At 40.8% G+C, this 23,984-nt stretch overlaps 1 protein-coding gene and 1 pseudogene across 1 annotated transcript in view; one reads left to right on the top strand and one right to left on the bottom strand.

The window, feature by feature from the left end:
- DNAJC12 (DnaJ heat shock protein family (Hsp40) member C12) overlaps window positions 1–23,984 on the top strand; it is a 44,459-nt gene that overhangs the window by 9,665 nt on the left and 10,810 nt on the right. The window contains exons 2-3 of the mRNA XM_003258217.2: window positions 5,993–6,071; window positions 17,774–17,913. Of these exons, the coding sequence (XP_003258265.1) occupies window positions 5,993–6,071; window positions 17,774–17,913 (219 nt within the window). The remainder of the gene's footprint in view (window positions 1–5,992; window positions 6,072–17,773; window positions 17,914–23,984) is intronic.
- Window positions 23,439–23,537, bottom strand: LOC115831334 (annotated as a pseudogene).

The raw sequence follows: 23,984 nt of genomic DNA, 5'->3' as shown, positions 1-23,984 counted from the left end.
TTACTGGGGCCCATTGTATGAGGGTGAAGTTTGGCAGTTACTCCAGAGACTGTCCCCCAACCTCCCTCTGCGCCTGAGCTGTCTTATTTGTGTTTTACTGTCTGCTCTTTCTGGCTGCTTGTAGTTCGAAGAGAAGTGATTTCCTTGAAATAAATGCATGAGGCTAGAAAGGGAGCTGGAATTTAAAGTGGTGGTGTCTGTCCGAGTTGATGGTGCTCTTGCTCTATCATAGGTTTTTGTTTAAAATTTATATTTTATTATTGGACCTTCTTACAGCTATTCTTTTCTTACCTCTGATTATCTCCTTAGACAAATTCTTATAATTGGAATTGTTGAATGAAAGGCTAGGAAATAAACTAAAGGCTCTTCATATATATGTATGTATCTATATATAAAGAGAAATTAGAATATTTAACACTTTAAAATTTAAAAACAAGTCTAATTCTCAGTTTTAATTGTTATATAAGCAGATTATGGTGACTGATGGTTAAAGACAGCACCCACGAAGAGGAAACACATAGTTAATTACAGTTCCTAACAGGAAGTCATCTTTTCCTATTATTCGAAGGTGTTCTCAGAAGTTTAACAAGGAAGAGGCCGGGCGCGGTGGCTGACGCTTGTAATCCCAGCACTTTGGGAGGCCGAGGCGGGCGGATCACGAGGTCAGGAGATCGAGACCACGGTGAAACGCCGTCTCTACTAAAAAATACAAAAAATTAGCCGGGCGTGGTGGCGGGCGCCTACTTGGAGAGGCTGAGGCAGGAGAATGGCGTGAACCCGGGAGGCGGAGCTTGCAGTGAGCCGAGATATTGCGCCACTGCACTCCAGCCTGGGGGACAAAGCGAGATTCCGTCTCGGAAAAAAAAAAAAAAAAAGAAGTTTAACAAGGAAAATAATAGTTATTAGTCTGGGTTTTATACATATGCCCATCTAATACAGCCTGAATGTGATTGTAAAAGTGAAGACATTCCTAATGCCTTATGAGAGTTGACTAAGGATGACATGGAGCTGATCTACATATAGAGAGATAGATACACAAATATATCTACATATATAGAGAGATAGATACACACACATATATATACACACACACATACAAACATATATGTCTCAATTTTTTTCAAGAAAGTCTGTACCTATTTACATTCTCACCAGCAGAGCATGAATGTTCATTTTTTCGCACTCTCAGTAACACTGGTCATTACTATCCTTTGGATATTTTGATTTATTTGATTATGAGTAGAGTTGAACATTTTTTGTATGTTTACAGGACAACAGGGTAGGCAGTTTTGCAGACTACTGGACTTGGGTCAGGAAGGCAGGATTTAGTGGACCTTGACATGGAGGGTGTCAGCTCCAATGGACTGCACTTGGCAGTGGGCACATGGAGTAGGGAGGCCAGAAGATAAATACAATGTGTTCAAGATAAACTAACCCACTTTACCAGTTTACATAGAGCCAGCTCTATGGAAGCTTTGTAATAAACTTTATGATAGTAAGGCTGTGAAAAATAATGAAAGAAAGATAGACTTTCTTAATTTTTAAAATGTGAAATTGGTAAAACCTAGAAAATATAAAGAAGAAAATAACAATCATGCATGTAAACAAACTGAGAATCAACCATTTTGACACATTTGCTTCCATGTACTAAATACCAGTACATTTTTTTTTTTTTTTGAGATGGAGTTTCACTCTTGTTGCCCAGGCTGGAGTGCAATGGAGTGATCTCGGCTCACTGCAACCTCTGTCTCCTGGGTTCAAGCAATTCTCCGGCCTCAGCCTCCTGAGTAGCTGAGATTACAGGTGCCCATCACCACACCTGGCTAATTTTTGTATTTTAGTGGAGACGGGGTTTCACCATGTTGGTCAGGCTGGTCTCTTAACTCCTGATCTCAGATGATCCACCTACCTTGGCCTCCCAAAGTGCTGGGATTACAGGCGTGAGCCACTGTGCCCAGCCCAGATTTTTTTTTTTTGAGACAGAGCCCTGCTCTGTCACCCAGGCTAGAATGCAGTGTCAAAATCTTGGCTCACTGCAACCTCCACCTCCTGGGCTCAAGGGATTCTCCTGCCTCAGCCTCCTGAGTAACTGGGATTACAGGCTCGTGCCACCATGCCCAGCTAATTTTTGTATTTTTGTATTTTTTTTTTTTGAGGCGGAGTCTCGCTCTGTCGCCCAGGCTGGAGTGCAGTGGCACGATCTCCGCTCACTGCAAGCTCCACCTCCTGGGTTCACGCCCTTCTCCTGCCTCAGGCTCCCGAGCAGCTGGGACTACAGGCGCCTGCCACCGTGCCCGGCTAATTTTTTGTATTTTTAGTAGAGACGGGGTTTCACCGTGCTAGCCAGGATGGTCTCGATCTCCTGACCTCGTGATCCACCCACCTCGGCCTCCCAAAGTGCTGGGATTACAGGCGTGAGCCACAGCGCCCGGCCCTAATTTTTGTGTTTTTAGTAGAGACAGGGTTTCACCATGTTTGCCAGGCTGGTATCGAACTCCTGACCTCAAGTGATCCACCCACCTCAGCCTCCCAAAGTGAAGGGATTACAGGCGTGAGCCACCGCACCCAGCCCAGAATGTTTTCTAGTGGGATAGGAATTAAAAATAAAACAACAGCAACAATAAAACTCCAAAACTTTCCATCTTTGATATATAGGTATAATTTTATCTATTTATTTAAAAGCCCTAATATATATATATGTATGTGTATATATAAGATATATATATAAGATATATGATATATATATGCATACATATGTATGCATATATATAAGATGCTTATATATATGCATATATATGCATATATATATGCATTAAAAGTGCATCTTTAGGCCTGGCATGGTGACTCATGCCTGTAATCTCAGCACTTTGGGATGCCAAGGCAGGCAGATTGCTTGGGCCCAGGAGTTCAAGACCAGCCTGGACAACATGGCAAAACCCCATCTCTACAAAACATACAAAATTAGCTGGGTGTGGTTGCCTGTGTCTGTAGTCCTAGCTTTTTGGGAGGCTGACGTGGGAGGATTGCTTGAGCCCAGGAGGTGGAGGTTGCAGTGAACAGAGATGGCACCACTGCACTCCAGCCTGGGTGACAGAGCAAGAAGCTGACTCAAAAAAAAAAAAAGGTATGTCCTCAAGGATATAACCTGTTCTCTTGGGTATATTCCTTGGATGAGGAATAAAAGGATTTTGACTTTTTTACTTTTTTTCTGTAGTGATAGAACGTTTTTCAAAGAGAGTTTGTAAGTATTTATAAATGACTTACTAATTTAAAAATGCTTACTACTACACTGTATAGAATATTTAATACTTTAAAATTTAAAAACAAGTCTAATTCTCAGTTTTATTTGTTATATAAGTAGGTTATGGTGACTGATGGTTAAAGACAGCACCCAGGAAGAGGAAACACATAGTTAATTACAGTTCCTAACAGGAAGTCATCTTTTCCTATTGTTCGAAGGTGTTCTCAGAAGTTTAACAAAGAAAATAATAGAGTTATTAGTCTGGGTTTTATACATATGCCTATCTAATACAGCCTGACTTTGACTGTAAAAGTGAAGACATTCCTTATGAGAGTTGACTGAGGATGACACGGAACTGGTAAAAATATGTTTCTACCATGAATCTTATGACAAAATTCAGCTGAGTTGCTTGAGATTTAATTTCTCAAACAAGAGCTAATTTATTTTCATTTATTAGTGGTTAGTAAATATGGAAGCCCATGAGAATTTCCTAAGCCTGATGAATTTGGCCATAGGGCATGGTGACACATGCCTGTAATCTCAGCTCCTTGGCAGGCTGAAGCAAGAGGATTGCTTGAGCCCAGGAGTTCTGGGCTGTAGTGCTGTTCCAACGAGGTGTCCACACTAAGTTCGGCATCAATATGGTGACCTCCCGGGACTGGGAGACCACCAGGTTGCCTAAGGAGGGGTGAACGTGCCCAGGTTGGAAATGGAGCAGGTCAAAACACCTGCGTTGATCAGTAGTGGGATCGTGCCTGTGGATAGCCACTGCACTCCAGCCTGGGCAACATAGCAAGACTGTCTCTGGAAGAAAAAAAAAAAAGAAAGAAAGAAAAACAAAGTTTGACTGCTAAGTGAACAAAAAACTCAGCTCTTTTTAGTAACTAGCTGAATGACTTTGGACAGGTTACTTAACCAACTATATTTAATAATAGCCACTATTATTGAGTTCTTATTATGATCAGGTTTTGTGTTAAGTGCTCTACTTATATTATTCATCTGATGTAAAGATGAGTAAACCTAGACACATGGATGTTATGTAATTTGCCTAAAGCCTTGTGGCAGAATTGGGATTTCAAACCAAGCCGTCTGCCCAGGTGTGGTGGCTCACGCCTATAATCCCAGCACTTTGGGAGGCTGAGGTGGGTGGATCACCTGAGGTCAGGAGTTCGAGACCAGCCTGGCCAACACGGTGAAACCCCCATCTCTACTAAAAATACAAAAATTAGCCAGGCGTGGTGGTGGGCACCTGTAATCCCAGCTACTTGGGAGGCTGAGGCAGGAGAATCACTTGAAGCCAGGAGGTGGAGATTGCAGTGAGCCAAGATCACGCCACTGCACTCCAGACTGGTTGACAGAGTGAGACTCTGTCTCAAAAATAAAAATAAATAAATAAATAAAATAAATAAAATAAAATCAAGCAGTCAGATTGTAGAGCCACATAACCACTATTGTTTCCTGCTTCTGTCATTACAATTACAATTAATAAAGCCAAGTCTTAATAATTCATAATAATAGGGATTAGATGGGTAAGTGAAATCAAATCAAATCATTGATGCCCCTCACATCTCATTTTAGTTTGGGCTGGAGTATCTGTTTTCCCAATCAAAATCTCTAATGGAGCTCCTAGTTGGTAACAAAATTATCAGGTTTGAATTACGTTCTTTTTCATTTAATTTTGAAATTCTTAATATAAAAGAAAAAGACCAAAAGACAGGAAGAAGGAGCTTTATAATAGATAATTTATAAATTATAACTTATAATTCAGAGGCAGTTATCCTTGAGTAATGGTGGCTAAGCATCTTTGAAGAATTTGGATATTTTATATATTCCTAGGAGAAACCTACCTGGCCATTTTGGATATTTACATTTTATTTTATTTTATTTTTTTTTGAGACAGACTCTCACTCTGTCACCCAGGCTGGAGTGCAGTGGTGTGATCTTGGCTCATTGCAACCTCTACCTCCCAGGTTCAAGCGATTTTCCTGCCTCAGCCTCCTGAGTAGCTGGGATTACAGGTGCCTGCCACCATGTCTGGCTAATTTTTGTATTTTTAGTAGAGACGGGGTTTCACCATGTTGGCTAGGCTGGCCTCGAACTCCTGACCTTGTGATCTGCCCACCTCAGCCTCCCAAAGTGCTGGGATTACAGGCGTGAGCCACCACGTCTGGACTGGATATTTAAATATTTTGAGCTCATAGGTATCTTGGGCCATAATTTAAATTAAGTAGTTAAATTGTCATCACAATGACTATTTCAATGGGAGCGTTTATTGGATGCTTTCTGAATTTTATTATTGAGGAAATTATTTCTTAGAGGAAAAAGTCAAAATAGAAATATAAGGATCAAGAAAAGTTGGGTTGATCATGGCTGTTTTGGCGGGGGGATTGATGCCCCAACTTCTTCCTTCATGCCATTTAAGTTTGACCTTTTTTTTTTTTTTTTGAGATAGGGTCTTGCTGTGTTACCCAGGCAGGAGTGCAGTGGTGCCATCATAGCTCACTGCAGCCTTGAATTCCTGGGCTTAAGGGGTCCTCCTGCCTCAGCCTTCCAAGTAACTGGGACTACTGACGTGTGTCACCATGCCCAGCTAATTATTTTATATTTTGTAGAGTCGGTCTCGCTTTGTTGTCCAGGCTGGTCTTATTCCTGGCGATCCGCTTGCCTCAGCCTCCCAAAGTGTTGAGATTATAGGCGTGAGCCACTGCGCCTGGCATGACTCCTTATTTTAAACATTGATTTTTGTTTTAGGTTGAACAAATCCTGGCAGAATTTAAAGTCAGAGCTCTGGAATGTCACCCAGACAAGCATCCTGAAAACCCCAAAGCTGGTAAGTATTTAATAAAGGCTATTTCTCAAGAAAATGAGTAGTATATAGAACCAAAAGCCAGTGAATAGTAACTTAATTTTCTCTTGTCTATTATACTCAAATGTATTCTTTCTTTGCATTATCGGATGATAGAAAGGGAGAGGGCTGTGCAGGATCTTTTCTAATAGTAGTCGTTTAAGATCTATTTTTCTTTCTGCTATACTGTGTTGCTTTGTGGTTTAAAATTCTTCTAGTTCATGCTTTATTTCACCAGCTATTGAGTGTTAACATAACTTAAGTATATTTGTAACCAGGTGGTTGTCTTTTTTTTTTTTTTTTTGAGACAGAGTCTCTGTCGTCCAGGCTGGAGTGCAGTGGTGCAATCATGGCTCACTGCAACCTCTGGCTCCTGGGCTCAAGCGATTCTCCTGCTTCAGCCTCCTGAGTAGCTGAGACTACAGGCGTGCACCACCATGCCCAGCTAATTTTTATTATTTTGTATATTTTTAGTAGACAGGTTTTCACTATTTTGGGCAGGCTGGTCTCGAACTCCTGATCTCCAAGTGATCCACCTGCCTTGGCCTCCCAGTGCTGGGATTACAGGCGTGTGCCCGGCTAGGCGGTTGTCTTCATGAGAAACTTGTTGGGATTTCTTCATTACTGGGGACCTGAATATATCCATATATTCATACTTTTGTTTCTTTCCTTCATTATCACTTAAATATGCTTATTCCTATCCAAGCTTGAGAAAAATATGAACAAACCAATAATCCTTCTGCAACCTGTCTCTCTTCTCTACTTTCCTGCCTTTCTTCTTCTCTTCAGACCCAGACTTCCTGAAAAGGAAGTCCACAGTTGATGTCTCGATTTCCCTTCTCGCTATTTTTCCATTTGTTCCACTCTGACTTCCCTAGTTTCTCAGAAATAGACCAAGGACTGCCTGAGTATCAAATCTAGTAGTTACCTTTTGGTACTTATCTCCCCTGAACTTGCATCAAAATTTGGCCCTGTTGACCATACCTTCCTCCTTGAAACAAAGTTTTTTTCTCTTAGCTGTCAGGATACTATGCACTCATGGTTCTCCTCCAGCCTCTTTGGGCTGCTTTCTCTCAGTCTCCTTTGTGACTCCTCTGTTGCCCCAAGGTTCCCTCCTAAGCTCTCTTCTGAGCCCACTCACCATTTTCCCCTGAAGCCTTGTCCAGGTCTGTAGCTTAAATCACCAGCTCTTTTGATGGCTCTCAAATCTATCCTTAACCTAGTTCTCACTCCCCATCTTAAGACTGTAGTTTTGACTGCTTCTGGGAAATTTCCATTTGGAAACATTGCAACTGTCAAAAATTAGACTCATTATTTTCCTATCACCCTCCTCTAAAATCTTGCTTATTTTTCTGTGTTCTCCCATCTCTATGAAGGACACCACCATCCATTCAGCTGGTGTCATGGAAGCCTTGTCTCCTTCCTCTCCCTCATGTCCATATCTGGGAAATTGCCAAACACTGTTGATTTACCTTTCTCATTTCTCTCCACTGTATCCTCCTCGATTCATGCTGGGTGCCATTGCTGTAGGTAAGCCCCCATCGTTTCATGCCTGGATTGCTACAGCATTCTTTAAGCGCTTCTCATTGCAGATTTTTCTTTTTAATTATGGAAAAAAATATGTACAAAAAAGAATAAAGAATACTCTAACAGATGCCCACATATGTTCCACCCAGCTTAAAACTTTACCAGTGCAGTTGAAATCTCTTGTGTTTTCCTACTCTGATTTTATCCTTAGGGTAGGTAATATTATATCTTAATTTTTTTTTTGAGACGGAGTTTTGCTCTTATTGCCCAGGCTGGAGTGCAATGGCATGATATTGGCTCACTGCAACCTCTGCCTCCTAGGTTTAAGCGATTCTCCTGCCTCAGCCTCCCAAGTAGCTGAGATTACAGGCATGTGCCACCATGCCCAGCTAATTTTGTATTTTTAGTAGAGACAGAGTTTCTCCATGTTGGTCAGGCTGGCCTCAAACTTCCATCCTCAGGTGATCTGCCCGCCTTGGCCTCCCAAAGTGCTGGATTACAGGTGTGAGCCACTGTGCCTGGCCTTATATCTTAAATTTGATGGTTATGTTTACTATATGTGTATAGATGTGTGTATATGTGATTTTTCTATAAGGATAATATCATACTAAGACCTGTCTATAATTACACATTGCACAAATCCAAACTCTTCTTTATTTAGAAAATGTTTTCCTTGGCCGGGTGCGGTGGCTCACGCCTGTAATCCCAGCACTTTGGGAGGCCGAGGCGGGTGGATCACCTGAGGTCGGGAGTTTGAGATCAGCCTGACCAACATGGAGAAACCCTGTCTCTACTAAAAATACAAAATGAGCCAGGTCTAGTGGTGCATGCCTGTAATCCCAGCTACTCGGGAGGCTGAGGCAGGAGAATTGCTTGAACCTAGGAGTCGGAGGTTGCAGTGAGCAGAGGTCACGCCATTGCACTCTAGCCTGGGCAACAAGAGTGAAACTCCATCTCAAAAAAAAAAAAAAAAGAAAAAAGAAAATGTTTTCTTTTCTTAAGGTGCTTTATTAATTTTCTCTAGAAATCATTGATTCCTTTGATTTGCAAAAACAGATCATTTTTCTATATGTGAGGTCATCTTTTTTAGATATTTAACTATTGCTTCTGCTCATTTGATTTTTTTCCCCTTTTTATTAACTTGTTTAAGGTACCATGAGCAAATAATAAGTGTGAGTTTGATAAATTTGTGCATATGTATAACCAGGTCAACCACTGCCCAGACAGATGTGGAACATCTTCAGCACCCCAGAAATCCCTTTTCCCTTCCTGTTCAAAGTCAGCACCCTCTCTCATTTTTTGATCTCTATCACCATTGACTAGTTTTGCAGTTTTGGATTTCATATAAGTAGAATCACACAGTATGTACTCTTTTGTGTGTAGCTTCTTTCGCTTTGCATTATGTCTGTGATGTACTGTGCAGTAGTCCATCATTTGTCATTGTTGAGCCTTTAGGCACAAATCCCTTCATGCTGTGTACCTTAATTCTCCATCCCCTTTTGCCCTCCTTCACCATGCCTAGAATTTCATGTTTCAGCAACTCAGAACTACATTACTTCCTTCATGTGCCCTGCTCTTTCTACACTCCAGCCCTCTATGCTTGATGCTTTCTGCCTGGAACATTCCGTGGCTCATACACGTCCCTGACTACTTGGCCAGGTTGTGCTTCTGTGTCAGGTCTCAGCTGACCATCAGTTGGGAAGTCCCATGTGTCCCACCTAACAAGAGCACCCTGTACGTCAGGCAGCAGACTGTGTGTCACACTGTTTCCTTATTGCATGTTTGCTTATGGTCATTCTGGAAGCTCAGTAAGGCAGACGCCCTGCTTGTCTTGTTCACAGTTGTATGCCCCTAGCATGGCACTTACTGAAGAGGATGCCTATTCTGCACAATTTCTTGAATAAGTGAATGCATAAACATTTCTTTCTTTTTCTTTTTTCTTTTCTTTTTTTTTTTTTGTGTGTGACAGTCTCACTCTGTTGCCCAGGCTGGAGGGCTGTGGCATGATCTCAGCTCACTGCAACCTCTGCTTCCCAGGTTCAAACAATTATCGTGCCTCAGCCTCCTGAGAAGCTGGGATTACAGGCGTGCGCCATCACACCTGGCTAATTTTTGTATTTTTGGTGCAAAAGGGGTTTCACCATGTTTGCCAGGCTAGTCTTGATCTACCGACCTCAGGTGATTCGCCTGCCTCGGCCTCCCTAAGGGCTGGGATTACAGGTATGAGCCACCGAGCCTGGCCCGAACATTTCTTTTTCATTTTTTTTTTTTTTTTTTTGAGACGGCTTCTCACTCTGTCGCCCAGTCTGGAGTACAGTGGCGCTATCTCGGCTCACTGCAAGCTCTGTCTCCCGGGTTCACACCATTCTCCTGCCTCAGCCTCCCGAGTGACTGGGACTACAGGTGCCCACCACCGCACCTGGCTAATTTTTTGTATTTTTAGTAGAGACGGGGTTTCACCCTGTTAGCTAGGATGGTCTCAATCTCCTGACCTCGTGATCCACCCGCCTCGGTCTCCCAAAGTCCTGGGGTTACAGGCGTGAGCCACCATGCCTGGCCCCTGGCCCAAACATTTCTTTAGGGTTCATATTAACTACCTGTCTGAACTGGAGTTAATATTAAGATAGGTGTCCCTGCATAAAATTATAAAAATTTAGGTCAGGCACAGTGGCTCACGCCTGTAATCCCAGCACTTTGGGAGGCCGAGGTGGGTGGTTCACCTGAGGTCAGGAATGTGAGATCAGCCTGACCAACATGGTGAAACTCTGTCTTTACTAAAAATACAAAATTAGCCGGGCGTGGTGGCACATGCCTGTAATCCCAGCTACTTGGGAGGCTGAGGCAGGAAAATTGCTTGAACCTGGGAGCAGATGTTGCAGTGAGCCGAGATCGCGCCACTGCACTCCAGCCTGGGCAACAAGAGTGAAATTATGTCTCAAAAAAAAAAAAATTATAAAAATTTGATAAACACTTAAAAACCACCACCACCCCAGGTTATTCTTTAACTGGGTTCTTTTCAGTGAAGCGTGACTGTGAGTTGTTTCTCTGTCCCTGACAAACAATTTTTATTCAGGATACATGATGAATCACTGTGTAATTATTGCCATTTCTAGTTGCCACAGTGATGGGGGTTTCGTGTATTGGCTGCCTCAAGGCGTCTTGTTCAGAGAAACACTGGACTGTGTAAATATTGTTTAAAATTAAAAGGTACACAGACATCAATATCTTCTCTAGTCAGGCATGCATTTGATATATGATTCAACCTTTGGGTAGAGGTTGTTTTTTAATCTAAGTATCCGTTTACTCAGTTTTCATTAATACAACTTTCTGAACGTTTATGTGGATCTTTACATACTTGGATGATTAAGGTTACTGATGAAAATATTTCAAATGTATATACGAGACAGGATCTCGCTCTGTCTCCCAGGCTGGAGTGCAGTGGTGTGATCTTGGTTCACTGCAGGCCTCAACCTCCCAGGCTCAAGCAGTTCTCCCACCTCAGTCTCCCAAGTAGCTGGGACCACACATGTGCGCCACCACACCTGAGTAATTTTTTTGTATTTTTAGTACAGACAGGGTTTTGCCATGTTGCCCAGGCTGGTCTCAAACTCCTGGACTCAAGTAGTCTGCCTTCCTTGGCCTCCCAAAGTGCTGGGATTACAGGAATAAGCTGCTGTGCCTGGCCAGACTATTTCAAAATCTCTTTTTTTATTTTTTGTTTTTTTGGGGGGTTGGAGTCTTGCTCTGTCGCCCTGACTGGAGTGCAGTGGTACAATCTCAGCTCACTGCAACTTCTGTCTCCTGGGTTTAAGTGATTCTCTTGCCTCAGCCTTCTGAGTGGCTGGAACTATAAGCGTGTGCCACCACATCCAGCTGATTTTTTTATTTTTAGTGGAAACGGGGTTTCACCATGTTGGCCAGGATGGTCTCAAACTCCTGACCTCAAGTGATCCACCTGCCTCGGCCTCCCAAAGTGCTGGGATTACAGGAGTGAGCTACTGCAACTAGCCTCAAAATATCTTTAAAAATTCACCTGGATACTGAAGTTTAGCTTGACAGAAATCCAGAATATAATGGACAGATTTTGAAATGTATCTAATTAAAGCAAAAAGCTAGACAGTAGAGGAACTTTGGGTAGGATAAATTAAACTCATATCTATACCTTTTTCGTCCACTAAATATAGTCTCAACTGTTGCTATTGAAATTACTGATGTGGTAGCATGATGGAGTAGTGGATATAAACACAGGCTTGTTTGTCTGGATTGCTCCCATTCCACTTACAGTCTAGTTGACCTTGGGCAATCTCTCCAAGCCTCAGCATTCTCATAGGTAAAACAGGTAGACTAGTAGTATATTACTTCATGCATCTGCTGTGAAGTAAATGAGGAGTCCTGCATGTGGAAAGTGCTTAATGGATGCTGGCAATTTTAATTCAGTGGATTGTCTTTCCTTGTTTTTATGTAGCAGCCCAAGGTAAACATTTAACATGATGGGATAGTTTTCTCTTTTTATAAGTAATGATTAGATCATTCTTTTATTCCCTAAAAAAAAAAAAAAGTAAATCTAAGGCCACCAGAAATTCCCTCCCCTCCCCAGATGTGGGTGCTGCATACAGGACTGACTTTGCTATAGAAATAGTATCACTGAGCCCCAGAGCTCCTGGCTGGTGCTCATGCCAGCGCTTTGTATGGGTGACAGTAACTGTTTCAGATTAACACTTTATTAACTTCTCCATGGCCATGAAGAAAGTAGACTTAAGGCCGGTGTGATGGCTCACACCTGTAATCCCAGCACTTCGGGAGGCCAAGGTGGGCAGATCACATGAGGTCAGGAGTTTGAGACAAGCCTGGCCAACATGGTGAAACCTCGTCTCTACTAAAAGTACAAAAAATTAGCTGAGTGTGGTGGCGGGTGCCTGTAATCCCAGCTACTGTGGAGGCTGAGGCAGGAGAATCACTTGAACCCAGGAGGCGGTGGTTGCAGTAAGCTGAGATCGTGTCACAGTGCTCCAGCCTGGGCTATAGAGAGTGACTCTGTCTCAAAAAAAAAGAAAGTAAACTTCAGACTAAATTAAGAACCTGTGGAATGGTATTTTTGTTACTGATGTGCAAACTTCAAGGATATTTGGATATTAGAAGAAGGGGAGCAATTTGTCCTTTGTTAACTAACATCTTTTAATGTTTCAATTTTTTTTACTTTACAGTCTTTACTGTTTTTCCCCTATAATAAAAATAACATAATTAATAAATAATGTTGGAAGAAAAAGTCTGCTTTTATCTTTCCGTCATAGGGAACCACTATTTACAGTTGGTATATTTTCTTCCAGATTTTTTCAAAGCATATTTTGACATCATATTATTATTTCTTAAGTAATTGTAAATGGCATACATTTAAAATGTGACTGTTGTAATACAAATTCTATTGTGAAATATGAATTTAAAATAACCTCTATATTTTGAAGGTAGATCCATGAGTTAAATCAGAATGTCTTGCAAGACTTCCAGCATCATTTGCTCCTATAAGCTTACAAAATGAGATCTCTCTTCCCAGAACTGGCAAGTGTTTACCTTGCGTGACTCATTTGATTAGTTGCTACATTAATGGAAAAATATAAACCCAAACTCACTCTTGTTAAATGTGGTGAAGTGGATGGAACAAGAGAAAGGTCGCATTATGGGAAAGATAAGGTTTCTTTTTTCTTTCTGCTTATCAACTGTTGTTGAGGGACTCACATCAGAATAATTCTAAGCAGCTTCTTTCATTCCAGGAATTCTAGAAAGTGAAGCCAACAATGATGTGAAAAGAGAAGGTGACTCACAGATAAATACATAAATTTTTACAAGCACCACACGAGTAGCAACTGGCATGTGCATCCTTGGTGGTAATTTAATAAGCTTTTTATTCCCATTGGAAAAAGTGACGTTTCATTTATACAATGAGGCATTTACATTGTCGTCAGCAACAGGAAGGATTGCTTTCACTGGACCAAGCTGCTATGGCAAGATACTTTTATTTGTTCATTTGTTTTCCTGTAGCTTTCAATAGCCTCATCTTTTTTTTTTTGAGACGAAGTATTGTTCTTGTTGCCCAGGCTGGAGCGCAATGGTGTGATCATGGCTCACCAAAACCTCCACCTCCTGGGTTCAAGCGATTCTCCTGCCTCAGCTTCCCAAGTAGCTGGGATTACAGGCATGCACCACCACGCCCAGCTAATTTTGTACTTTTAATAGAGATGGAGTTTCTCTATGTTGGTCAGGCTGGTCTCGAACTCCTGACCTCAGGTGATCCGCCCACCTTTGCCTCCCAAAGTGCTGGGATTATGGGCGTGAGCCACCGTGCCCAGTCTCATTTAGCATATTTTCAAGACTCATTCATGTTGTAGCACATATCAACATTTCATTCCTTTTTATGGCTGCTGAATGATAATTCTTTTATGTGGATATACCACATTTTGTTTATCAATTCACAGTTGATGGACATTTGTGTTATTTTCACTTTTGACTATTATAAATAATGCTGCTATCATATACAAGTTTTTGTGTGGACATATGTTTTCAATTCTCATGGGTATATACCTAGGATTATAATAGTTGGGTCATATGGCAACTCTGCTTAATATTTTTGAAGAACAGCCAAACTACTTTTCATAGTAGTTTTCATATAAAGTGAGTATGTAGTAGTAGTTTTCTACTATTATAGTAGTAGTTTTCATATAAAGTGGCTATATAACACTTTACATTCCCACCTGTCATGTGTGACAGTTCCAATTTTTTCACATTCTAGACAATTATTATCCTTTAATTTTAGCCATCCTAGTAGGTATAAAGTGGTATCTCACTATGGTTTTGATTTTTATTTCCTCGAGGACTAATACCGTTCAGGATCTTTTCAGGTGCTTATTGGCTATTTGTATATCTTCTTTGGAGAAGTGTTCATTCAAGCCCTTTGTCCATTTTGCATTTGGGTTATTTGTCTTATTATTGAGTTGTATATGTTCTCTATAAATTCTAGATATGAAGTACCTTATCAGATACATTATTTGCAAATATTTTTTCCCATTCCATGGCTTGTCATTTCACTTTCTTCATGGTATTCTCTGAGGCACAAAAGTTTTAATTTTGATGTAGTCCAATTTATCTATTTCTTCTTTTGTTGCTTGTGCTTTGGGTGTCATATCTAAGGAATTCTGGCCTAAGCTGAGGTCACAAAGATTTATTCCTATGCTTTTTTTTTCTCAGTTTTTTATGGTTTTAACTCTTACATTTGGATCTGTGATCCATTTGAGTCAATATTTGTTTATAGCTTAAGGTAGAAATCTAAATTCATGCTTTTTATATATTGACATTCAGTTGTCCTAGCACCATTTGTTGAAAAGACTGTTTTTTTCTTCATTAAATTGTCTTGGCACTCTTGTTGAAATCAATTGGCTGTAAATGTAAGGGTTTGTTTCTGGATTCTCAATTCTATTCCATTTATAAGTATGTCTATCCTTATGTTAGTACCACACTGTTTTCACTACTGTAGCTTCGTAGTGTAAGTTTTGAAATTCAGAAGTGTGAATTCTCCAACTTTGCTCTTATTTTTTTCAAGAGTTTTTTTTTTTTGGCAATTCTGGGTCCCTTGTATTTGCAAACAGATTTTAGGACTAGATTGTCAATTTCTGCAAAAAAGGCAACTGGGATTTTGATAGAGATTATGTTGAATCTGCACATCAGTTTGGGGGGTATTATTTTAGCAATAGTAAATCTTTATGAACATGGGATGTCTTTTCATTTATTTAGATCTTCTTTAGCTTCTTTTGACAATATTGTGTAGTTCCTTCTTTTGTTCAATTTTTAAAAAATATTATATTCTTCTTTTTTTTTTTTTTTTGAGACGGAGTCTTGCTCTGTCACCCAGGCTGGAGTGCAGTGGCGCAATCTCGGCTCACTGCAAGCTCCGCCTCCCGGGTTCACACCATTCTCCTGCCTCAGCCTCTCCGAGTAGCTGGGACTACAGGCGCCCGCCACCACGCCCGGCTAATTTTTTGTATTTTTAGTAGAGATGGGGTTTCACCGTGGTCTCGATCTCCTGACCTTGTGATCCGCCCGCCTCGGCCTCCCAAAGTGCTGGGATTACAAGCATGAGCCACCGCACCCGGCCTATTATATTCTTCTTGAAGCTTTTTTTTTTTCTTTAGAGACAGAGTCTCGCTCTGTCACCCAGGCAGGAATGTAATGGCATGGTCTCAGCTCACTGCAACCTCCGCCTCCCAGGTTCAAGTGATTCTTCTGCCTCAGCCTCCTGAGTAGCTGGGATTACAGGCGCCCACCACCACGCCCAGCTAATTTTTTTTTTTTTTTGTATTTTTATTAGAGACGGGGTTTCACCATGTTGGCCAGACTGGTCTGGAACTCCTAACCTCATGATCCGCCCACTTCGGACTCCCAAAGTGCTGGGATTACAGGCATAAGTCACTGGGTCCAGCTCTTGATGCTCTTATAAATGGAATTTTCTTAATTTCACTTTCAGATTGTTCATTGCTAAGGTGTAGAGACATCACTGATATTTGTATATTGATTTTTTATCTTTTGGAGACGGAGTCTTGCTCTGTCATCTAGGCTGGAGTGCAGTGGTGTGATCTTGGCTCACTGCGACCTGCACCTCCCAGATTCATGCAATTCTCCTACCTCAGCCTCCCAAATAGCTGGGATTGCAGGCGCCCGCCGCCATGCCTAGCTAATTGTCTTCTTGCTATGTTTTCATATAGGGGAAACAGAGTGAGCAAGTTGTCCGGGTTTCTTTTATTAGGGCACTGATTCCATTCGTGAGGGTTCCACCCTCATGACCTAATCATATCTCAAAAGCCCCACCTCCTAATACTATCATTTTGGGAGTTAGGAATTCAACATGTGAATTTTTGTTTGTTTGTTTTGAGACGGAGTCTTGCTCTGTCGGACAGGCTGGAGTGCAGTGGTCCAAACTCAGCTCACTGTAAGCTCTGCCTTACGGGTTCCAACGATTTTCCTGCCTCAGGCTCCCGAGTAGCTGGGATTACAGATGTGCGCCACCGTGCCTGGCTAATTTTTTTTGGTTTTTTTTTGAAATGGAGTCTTGCTCTGTCGCTCAGGCTGGAGTCCAGTGGCACAGTCTCGGCTCACTGCAACTTCCGCCTCCCAGGTTCAAGCAATTCTCTGCCTCAGCCTCTCGAGTAGCTGGGAATACAGGCGCCTGCCACCACCCCCAGCTATTTTTTTTTTTTTTTTTTTGTATTTTTAGCAGAGATGGGGTTTCACCATCTTGGCCAGGCTGGGTCTTGAATTCCTGACCTCGTGATCCACCCACCTGGGCCTTCTGAAGTGCTGGGATTACAGGCGTGAGCCACTGCACCCGGCCTGTGTATAAATCTTGTATTCTGCTCTGCAGGAAGTTTTTACTTCCCTGAGGAGCAGAAGAGACTTTGGAGGTGTTTCTAACAGAGCCATAAAAGGTTTCTATTATACGCCATCTGGTCGAGCAGATTAGTGACAAGCTACCATTTGTCCCAGCATCTACCATGTTTATTATACTTAAAGCCTCTCGTTTCTCTTACGACAAAAAGCAGACCAGCATCCTTAACATGACATCTCAGGCCCTGGTTGATTGAGCTATTGTCTATCTATTCTACAGCCCCATCCCTCATCGTTCTTCCCCTAGCCTTGTGTCCTCCAGTCACAATGGCAATTCCTACTTCCTCTAAGTCACCGTGCTCCTTCCTGCTTTATAGTCTTCAGTTTTACCGTCCCTCTTGCCTAATTACTGCCCTGTCTCACACCCAGCACTAAAAAAGGTAGTTTTCTTCCTATAAGGTGGAATAGTATTTTTTCAATGTTTACAAATATTTCTTTCCCCTGCTAATAATGTCTATTATTCACATCTGTGTCATCAGCAACGAGAGTAGCCTCTGGCACATGACTGAGGCACAATACAGGGAAAGGATAAACTGTGCCAAGCACTTTACATCCATGATCTTGCTTGTCCTTATGATACCCTTTAGAAAAGCTTGATGAGGTAAATTGGCCCAAGGTCACATAGCTATTAAGTGGCAGAGTCATGGTTCTAGTAAGATCAGTTGGATAGTTTTGGAGTTTAAAATATCCCCTCCAAGAGAGAAGTGCTCATTTCTTGATTTGTTTTCCAGTGGAGACTTTTCAGAAACTGCAGAAGGCAAAGGAGATTCTGACCAATGAAGAGAGTCGAGCCCGCTATGACCACTGGCGAAGGAGCCAGATGTCGATGCCATTCCAGCAGTGGGAAGCTTTGAATGACTCAGTGAAGATGGTGGGTTTCTCGCTGGGAATGACTTGAATTTGTGAAGCTCAGGATGCCCGTGGATTAGACTCATGTAGTAGCTTAAAGAGTCATTAGGCGATAGGAGGGAGAAAACCAAGAAGTTAGCAGAGTCTGGATATAATTCAGTGTCCATAAATCCCACGAAGAGAAGCTCACCAGAATAGAGGCAATGAATTTGTGCCAGAAGAGCCTGTGACTACATTTTTTTCAATCTCTTTGGCTGTTTGTTTCAGTATACACACTCCCTGTTATTGCTTACTATTTTATGAGCTCTAATAAATGTGCTTCTCAAGTTGCTCATGAATTGCTGAGTTTTAACCATTATAAATTCACATTCTTCATCTTTTTAGTTTATGTCTGCTTGCTGTCTTTTCAAGGCTTAGAATTTTCATTAAAAAGGCAGGATCTGATTAGTCAAAGAAAGCCATGAATTATTCCTATTAAACATTCTGGTGAAAGAATTGTTAGACTTTAAAAACATAGTGTTATCTTTCTTCATGTCATTAAAAGGCATAAATATCAAAATATTCACCATAATTACTGTCATATGTTATTTTGTTCAACATTGACCTTTATATATTATAAACAAAATGTAATTTTAAAGATTTAGGCATGATTTATTACCTAGATTCTCTCCATTGGAACACTTTTCTCTGACATGGGGCTTATAATACAGAAATTACCTCATAGGTAAATTTTCAGGGACAGTTGTTAGAATTAGTGTATAAAATGATTCACATCTCTTAAATTATAGCCCTTCAGGGTTACATTTAGATTTCCTTCTTCATAGTTTTTATTTTAGAAGACTTGAGCAAATTGTTGATAAAAGACCCATAATATTGAAGGGCGCTTTTGAAATAATTGGGAAGAGAAAGGCAAAACTTCCAAAGTATATGATTAAAGCCACTCTACATAAAGTGTAAGCTGTTTTCTTCATTGCATTTTGGAAAGAAGTGTGCATTCATGTGGATTTGTTTAAGATGGGCTAATTATTTATGAGAGACTAACCAAATGATTATTGTATAAATGCATAAAATTACTAGAGGGAATCTTCCAAAAAATTGTGACTTTATATATTGAAAAATAAGATTTTTGTTATTTTCATTGTGTAAATTCAAAATTCCTTTTTGACACTAGCTAAATATTGTTCTACCAACTCTGCATAACCATATTTCCCAGTCTCCTAAGTGTGACACACTGTAACTGCAACTGGATTAGTGACTCTTGCAGTTCTAACACTTTCTGATTTATAGTTCATTTTTCTGGGTGATCCACTCAACTGTGTCACTTAAGTTTTAATAGCTAATATCCAGTTAGCTGTGAAGTTTCCAAAAACTCTTCTCCAAATCCTCACTTGGGTATATATTGCCAACGTCTTTCCATTAAATGCTAATTTCCGGTCTCCAAACACATCATTTCTGCTTTGAATGTAGCTTAACTGTGAACTGTTCAAGGTTTTATAATAATTACATTTTAGATCTTACTGGCTACATCATTTGTCTTGTCAGCAAAGTTGAAATAGGATGCTGGGCTATATTTGGCTTCGAATTTATTTTTATTAGTGGTACAAAAATGATGAGATGCATATCTCTCTGCTTCAAATCAGCAGTGATTTTTTTCTCATATAGTCCTCTTCCTTGGGGCTAAACCTTATTATTTCTGATATCCTTCTATTTCTCTTCCACAGTGGACTTTGAATCCTATATACCAAGTATTACCTGTTCTATACCTCATTTGATAGACGTTCTATAACTTTCCTTTCATTCCTTTTTTGTTTATTTATTTATTTATGTATTTATTTTTGAGATGGAGTCTCGCTCTGTCGCCAGGCTAGAGTGCAGTGGCACGATATCGACTCACTGCAACCTCCGCCTCCTGGGTTCAAGTGATTCTCCTGCCTCAGACTCCTGGGTAGCTGGGACTACAGGCACACACCACCCATCCAGCTAATTTTTTTGTATTTTTAGTAGAGACAGGGTTTCACCATGTTGGCCAGGATAGTCTCCATCTCCTGACCTCATGATCCGCCTGCCTCGGCCTCCCAAAATGCTGGGATTACAGATGTGAGCCACTGCGCCCGGCCTCCTTTCTGTTCTATGCCTTACAGTAGCTTTTGCATATGACAGTCTCACTTCTCTCTATAACATTTTAATTGTCGCCTTGTCTTTTTGCGTATTTCATCTGTTCATCATTTTGCATTCGCTACTCTAGAGAAATTAATAACCATTATCATACCTAGTATTGTTCACCTAAGAGATCATTGTCTATCGTTTTGTAGATAAATGTCGCCATTAGGGTGTTTGCGTCAGATATTCAGTAGTGTCTCCCCTTATCCCCAGTTTTGTATCTCTTGGTTTTAGTTACCTGCAATCAACCCCAGTGCAAAAATAGGTGAGTACAGTACAATAAAATATTTTGAGAGAGAGTGTGAGAGCACATTCACATAACTTTTATTACTTTTATTGTTATAATTATCCTAGTTTATTATTGGTTATTGTTATTAATCTTTTACTGTGCCTAATTTGTAGCTGTGGCCATGCGGGCATAGTAGGAAGCTTTCCTGATAGGTAGTCTATGGCCAGTTGAACCCACCCCAAAGACACCTTGCCCAGCTGGGAACCCAGAAACAATCAGCAGACAAATAGGCCCACATGGGGCTGATCCAACAAGCCCTCCCAGAGGCAATCAATTTATCAAATGATCAATTCACCAAAAATGTGTTTCTATTAACTCTTTATAAAATTTATAGCAAATGAAGTGGCAGAGATAATTTTAACAGCTTATGAGAACTATACCTGCATGGCCACAGTTATAAATTAGGCACAGTAAGAGATTAATAACAATAACTAATAATAAACTAGAACAATTGTAACAACATGTGTAATAAAAGTTATGTGAATGTGCTCTTACACTCTCCCAAAATATTTTATTCTACTATACTCACCTAGTTTTGGACTGGGGTTGAACTATAAACTTTATCATAGGTGTGTATATATCAGAAAAAGCCTAGTATATGTAGGGTTTGCTACTACCCAAGTTTCAGGCATCCACAGGGGGTCTTGGAATACCCCTTGAGGATAAGGGCAGACTATCATATTATATGTGCCATTCTGACAATAAAATGATTATAACTTTATGATTTCAATTTCAGTAACATGTGTCTAAAACGCATGCCCAGCACATGTATAGTTTTTCTTTTCTTTTTTTTTTTTTTTAGACGGAGTTTTGCTCTTGTTGCCCAGGCTGGAGTGCAATGGCACAATCTCGGCTCGCTGCAACCTCCACCTCCCAGGTTCAAGCAATTCTCCTGCCTCAGCCTCCCAAGTAGCTGGGACTACAGGCATGCACCACCATGCCTGGCTAATTTTGTATTTTTAGTAGAGATGGGGTTTCTCCATGTTGGTCAGGCTGGTCTTGAACTCCCAACTTCAGGTGATCCGCCTGCCTCGGCCTCCCAAAGTGCTGGGATTACAGGCGTGAGCCATCGCGCCTGGCTAGATTGTTAAATCTCATAAATTCCCTTTCCTTTACACCATCAACTCTGTGTTTCTGCTTTTTATTTAAACAGTATAATCCCTCTGGAATGGAAAAGCATTGTTTGGGAGCATTATTAGTCCCTATAGCCACAAGGCAGGACAAATCACAGTGTACTTTTGTAGCATCACACACAGGATCGTATCTTGGGAATTTCCTTCGGGAGAATTCCTCAAATGAGCCACAGCCTCAGGGGTGCCACATTTTTTTAAATTAAAAACTTTAAAAAATTTTCAACAGCTTTTGGGGTACAAGTGGTGATATGGTTTGGATTTGTGTCCTGCCCAAATCTCATGTTGAATTGGATGAGGGTCCTGATGGGAGGTGATTGGATCATGGGGGCGGATTTCCCCCTTGCTTTTCTCATGATAGTGAGTTCTCATGAGATCTGATGGTTTAAAAGTGTGTGGCAGTTCTCCCTTCTCTCTCTTTCCTGCCACCACACGAAGAAGGCCCTTTCTTCCCCTTCAGCTTCCTCCATGATTGTAAGTTTCCTGAGGCCTCCCAGTCATGCTTTCTGTTAAGCCTGAGGAACCATGAGTCAATTAAACCTCTTTTCATCATAAATTACGCAGTCTCAGGTAGTTCTTTACAGCAGTGTGAAACGGACTGATACAAGTGGTTTTTAGTCACATGGATGAATTGTATGGTGGTGAAGTCTGAAATTTTAGTGCACCCATCACCTGAGTAGTATACATTGTACCCATTATGTAGTTTTTTTATCCTTCACTCTCCCTCCCAGCCTCCCACTTTCTGAGTCTCTGAAGTCCATTATATTATACCACTCTGTATGCTTTTGTGTACCCATAGCTTAGCTCCCATTTATAATGGAGAGCATACAATATTTGGTTTTCCATCACTAAGTTACTTCCCTTAGAACAATGGCCTCCAGCTCCATCTAAGTTGCTGCAAAAGATATTATTTTCCTCTTTTTTAGGGCTGAGTAATATTCCATGGTGTATATATACACCACATTTCTATCATCCAGAAGTGATGCAACTGAACTAGTATTTTTTCCCCACACTAAGTCTGTCACTTTACTACCTACTTGTTTATTTCTCTTTTTGTTTTCTAGAATTTCCTCCTGATAGTTTAATTGGTAAAAATATTTTAAGACCTCACCCAGGTCAATGAATATGTGGGCAATTTAAATTTAGACATGTAGTATTGGTTTGAAAAAAAAGGTTTGGAGTGAGGATTCAGTAATCCAGGCCTTTGGGATCCTGGGATAACCTGAAGAGTTATCCCAGGATTCCAAAGAATCTTAGGGAAATGTATCTTTGTCATGCTAAACGGTTTTACCCAAAGAGACCCAGGGTGTGGATGGCTCTCCCTCTAGCACCAAAATATATGGCAGCATGGATTTAGGATGCCTATGGGAAAAAGAAGCCACAGCAAAGGCACAGTCAAAATGAATGGCTAAAAAAAATTCTCATAAGCCATTAAAACTATCTCATGCCACTTCAATTGCTATAAATTTTATAAAGAGTTAATAGAAACACATTTTTGGTAAATTGATCATTTGATAAATTGATTGCCTCTGGGAGGGCTTGTTGGGTCAGCCCCGTGTGGGCCTATTTGTCTGCTGATTGTTTCTGGGTTCCCAGCTGGGCAAGGTGTCTTTGGGGTGGGTTCAACTGGCCATAGACTACCTATCAGGAAACTTCCTACACTATGCCCACATGGCCACGGTTTCACCAGCCAGATGGGAAACAGACACCTTCTGCTGGTTCAAAAGGCAATCTGTCTTAATTGGATGTTATCCAAAAGCAGGTCAGAAATCACCCTGACAAGTAAAAACTTCACTCATGGTGATTGCTGATCCAGGATAATAATAACCAGTCAATTTTGTATAGCTATTCAGCTGATCTATGGCTTATCTGAGTCCATGGATTTAAAAAAATGTTGTGCCAATGTTTACTGGAAAGTAAACAAAATTTTTTATTTCCGTGTGTGTGTGTGTGTGTGTGTGTGTGTGTGTTTTAATGGAATGCTTCACGAACGTGCCTGTTATCTTTGCACAGGGACCGTGATAATCTTCTTTCCAATTTTGGTATATGTGCTGCTGAGGCGAGCACTATTTCCTAGTATTGACCAAGGTCTAGAATGTAAGAAAACGACTTCCTAGAGAAAAAAAACCAACTCATTCAAGAAAGCTGGTAAACAAGTTAATTGTGAAGGCAGAATAACAACATAGCAATTTCACAAACTGTTAAGATTAGTGGCCTTTGCACCTAGGCTTGCTGTCTGTTTAGCGTTAGTTCCTTCCATGCATATATAGATTTTCTGTCTTGTGCATTTTATTATCTTGCTGTACAGACTCTCCCCTTTCTAGTCTCTCTCTTAGTCTGTATCAATTGCTGTCATTTGATATCTTTTATTGATGCTGATTCTACTGAAATGAGTAGCTGCACAATAGACTAGTTCGCTTGATGTTAAATGTTGTTCTGTGCAACTAATGCCCTTGTGGAGTTGAGAAATGTGCTTGTGAACACAGAAATGAGTGATTTGCAGACTATCTGTGT

The sequence above is a fragment of the Nomascus leucogenys genome, chromosome 18 (assembly GCF_006542625.1).
Source record: "Nomascus leucogenys isolate Asia chromosome 18, Asia_NLE_v1, whole genome shotgun sequence".
Taxonomy (NCBI): domain Eukaryota; kingdom Metazoa; phylum Chordata; class Mammalia; order Primates; family Hylobatidae; genus Nomascus; species Nomascus leucogenys.
Note: the sequence above shows the minus strand (reverse complement) of the source record. Positions and strands in the feature narration are given on the sequence as shown.